Source organism: Anoplophora glabripennis, unplaced genomic scaffold (assembly GCF_000390285.2).
Source record: "Anoplophora glabripennis isolate ALB-LARVAE unplaced genomic scaffold, Agla_2.0 scaffold1716, whole genome shotgun sequence".
Taxonomy (NCBI): domain Eukaryota; kingdom Metazoa; phylum Arthropoda; class Insecta; order Coleoptera; family Cerambycidae; genus Anoplophora; species Anoplophora glabripennis.
The window spans coordinates 37911-40593 of record NW_019417866.1 but is presented as its reverse complement, the minus strand read 5'-3'; the positions used below and the strand labels follow the sequence as shown (position 1 = coordinate 40593).

The 2683-nt window shown below is 35.1% G+C and overlaps 1 protein-coding gene across 1 annotated transcript in view; it reads left to right on the top strand.

Annotated features, from left to right (window-relative positions):
* Nucleotides 1-316: 316 nt before the first annotated feature.
* LOC108915974 (protein PIF-like) overlaps nt 317-2683 on the top strand; it is a 17002-nt gene continuing 14635 nt past the window's right edge. The window contains exon 1 of the mRNA XM_023456556.1: nt 317-968. Coding sequence (XP_023312324.1) covers nt 317-968 — 652 coding nt within the window. The remainder of the gene's footprint in view (nt 969-2683) is intronic.

The window sequence follows — 2683 nt, the reverse complement described above, 5'->3', positions numbered from 1 at the left end:
TTATCGGTGCTCTCGTTTTTTTTCTGGCGGAGTTCTTGCAATTGCTCCGAGTTTTTGTCTGGCGCTAGCCGCCGACTAAATATACATACTGATGTACAGCTGTGGTAAATGTAAATATAGAAAAAAATGATGGACTTGTTGGGTATGAAGGTCCTTGTCAAAAATGGTTCCATTTCTCCTGTGTTCAAATGACCGAAGCTGAATTCAATTTTGTACAGAAGTGCAGAAATTTGTTATATCTCTGCATGCATGCAAGTTGAAATGTGATGTCACAGTTAAGACGGACGTCGCAAGAATTGATTCTACACTTATATCCATGAATGATAAAATCGCCCAGCTTACTTCTTCTGTTGATAGTAAATTTACCGAAATCTCAGCATTTTTCCAAAGTTCTCTCGATGCAAAGATTTCTGATTTAAATACTGACATCCATGCTCTAAAACACGATTTGCAGAATACTCTGGTTAAAACCCAACTTCCATCTAATTCCATTAAGCCTAAACTGTCCTACTCTGCTGTTGTTGAGAATAAAGCTAGCGTTATTGTGAAGCCTAAAAACAAACAAAATGTAAGTGCGACCAAGAGTGATGTACTGAAGTCCATCGACCCTGTTGCATCTAATATTAGTCTTACCAATGTTAAAAATGCTAGAGATGGTGGCATTATTGTTAGTTGTTCTACTTCCGGAGACTGTGATAGGTTCAAGAACTTGGCCGGTGATACATTATCCAATAAGTATGATGTTAAAGAAATTGCTGCCTTACACCCTAGGATTAAAATTGTTGGCATTTCTGAACGTTTTGATGATCTTTCGCTGACAAACTTTATTAAGAGTCAAAATAGTAATGTTTTTAACCAAAACAGTGTGTTTAACCTGTTAAATGTTGCTCCCTTAAAGAAAAATAAAAATTTGTACCAGGCGTCTTATCAGGTCGATCGAATTACTTATGGTAGAATTATGGATGAGGGTAAGTTGTTAGTTGGTTACGATTATTGTATTGTATTCGATGCCATTGAGCTGCGCCGATGTTTTAAATGTAGTGGATTTCACCATTTTGCAGACAAGTGTAAGTCTAAAGAGTATATTTGTCCACGTTGTGCCCAAAACCATCCACTGAAGGAATGTAAGTCTGAAGTTCTCTGCTGTGCTAACTGTTATAACTTAAAAAAAAGAAAAGACGCTAAATATTCTGGTATTGATATACATCATGCAGTCTGGGATAGTCAGTGTGTAGCTTACCAACAAACTTTAGATATATTTAGATCCAACATATTGGAGCCGCGGTAGCAATCAATGTCACCTACCCAGTTAATAACTCATGCTAGTCAATATCTTACATGTTACTACCAGAATGTTCGTGGACTGCGTACCAAAACTGAGCGACTCTTTATCTCATCGACTGCTGCTACTGAATATGACATTATTGCATTTACTGAATCATGGTTGAATAGCAGTTTTGTGGACTCGGAGCTATTCGATGTTGTCGTTTATGATGTTTTTCGGTGTGATCGGAGATATGATTGTACCAATACAAGTAGAGGAGGGGGGGTCATTCTTGCAGTTAATAAAATTCTTAAACCAGTTGCTGTTGATCTCAACTCGATCTGTGATACTTTTCCTGAACTAGTCATAGTGGATATTTTGTGTGTGAAGATTAACTTTTTGGATAATATTTTGCATATTTTACTTTTATACATTCCTCCCAACGTAGGTGCTAATGTTTATAACCTCTTATTTGATGTCATCGAATCACTTTATCATGTTTTTGCTTCTAACATTTTATTTATTGGCGACTTCAATATACCGAACTTGATCACTAATAATCACAGTCCTATTGTGAATTCGTTGAATACCTTTACAGCATTTTTTAATCTTGTTCAGCACAACTTTATTTTGAATGTAAATAGTAGAGTGTTGGATCTTGTGTATAGTAATTATGATGAATGTTCAGTATCTAGAGCAGATGATCCTCTTCTTAACGAAGATTCTCATCATCCTGCGCTAATAATTACTTCTAATTTCCAAAGTAATACCAATATAACATTTCCTCTTTCTTCAATTAAACCCAAGTACAACCTTAATTTTAAAAAATGTAACTTTAATTTACTATACCAGGAGTTCACTAATGTTGACTGGACACCACTTTCTAACATTGTAAACATAAACTCAGTAATTGATGAGTTCTATAGCATATTAAATACTTTGCTTGTACAACATGTACCTGAAAAGAGAGATGTTCGTGGCCAGTACCCAGTTTGGTTTAATGGTGAAATCATTAGGAAATTAAGGTTAAAAAACAAACTGTGGCGAAGTTATAAATTATCTTCTAACATTGATGATTATAATAAATTCAAAAAATTAAGATCTGAAGTCAAATCTTTAATTCATTTATCCTATAGGGACTATTTGGTATCAATTGAAGAAGACTTATGCGTAAATCCAAGACGTTTCTGGTCATATATTGGCGCTAAAGCAAATACTACGTCTGTTCCCTCATACATGAGTTATAATGACATAATGTTGGATGATCCCTCAGATGTGGTGAATGCATTCGCTGACTATTTTTCGAAGGCTTTTAGTAGGAGTTCTGCTCCTTTGTCCAACTGTGATAATATTGTAAATCATGACTTACTACGCATTCCTGAAATATCTGAAGATGATATTATACGTGCCATCAAAAAA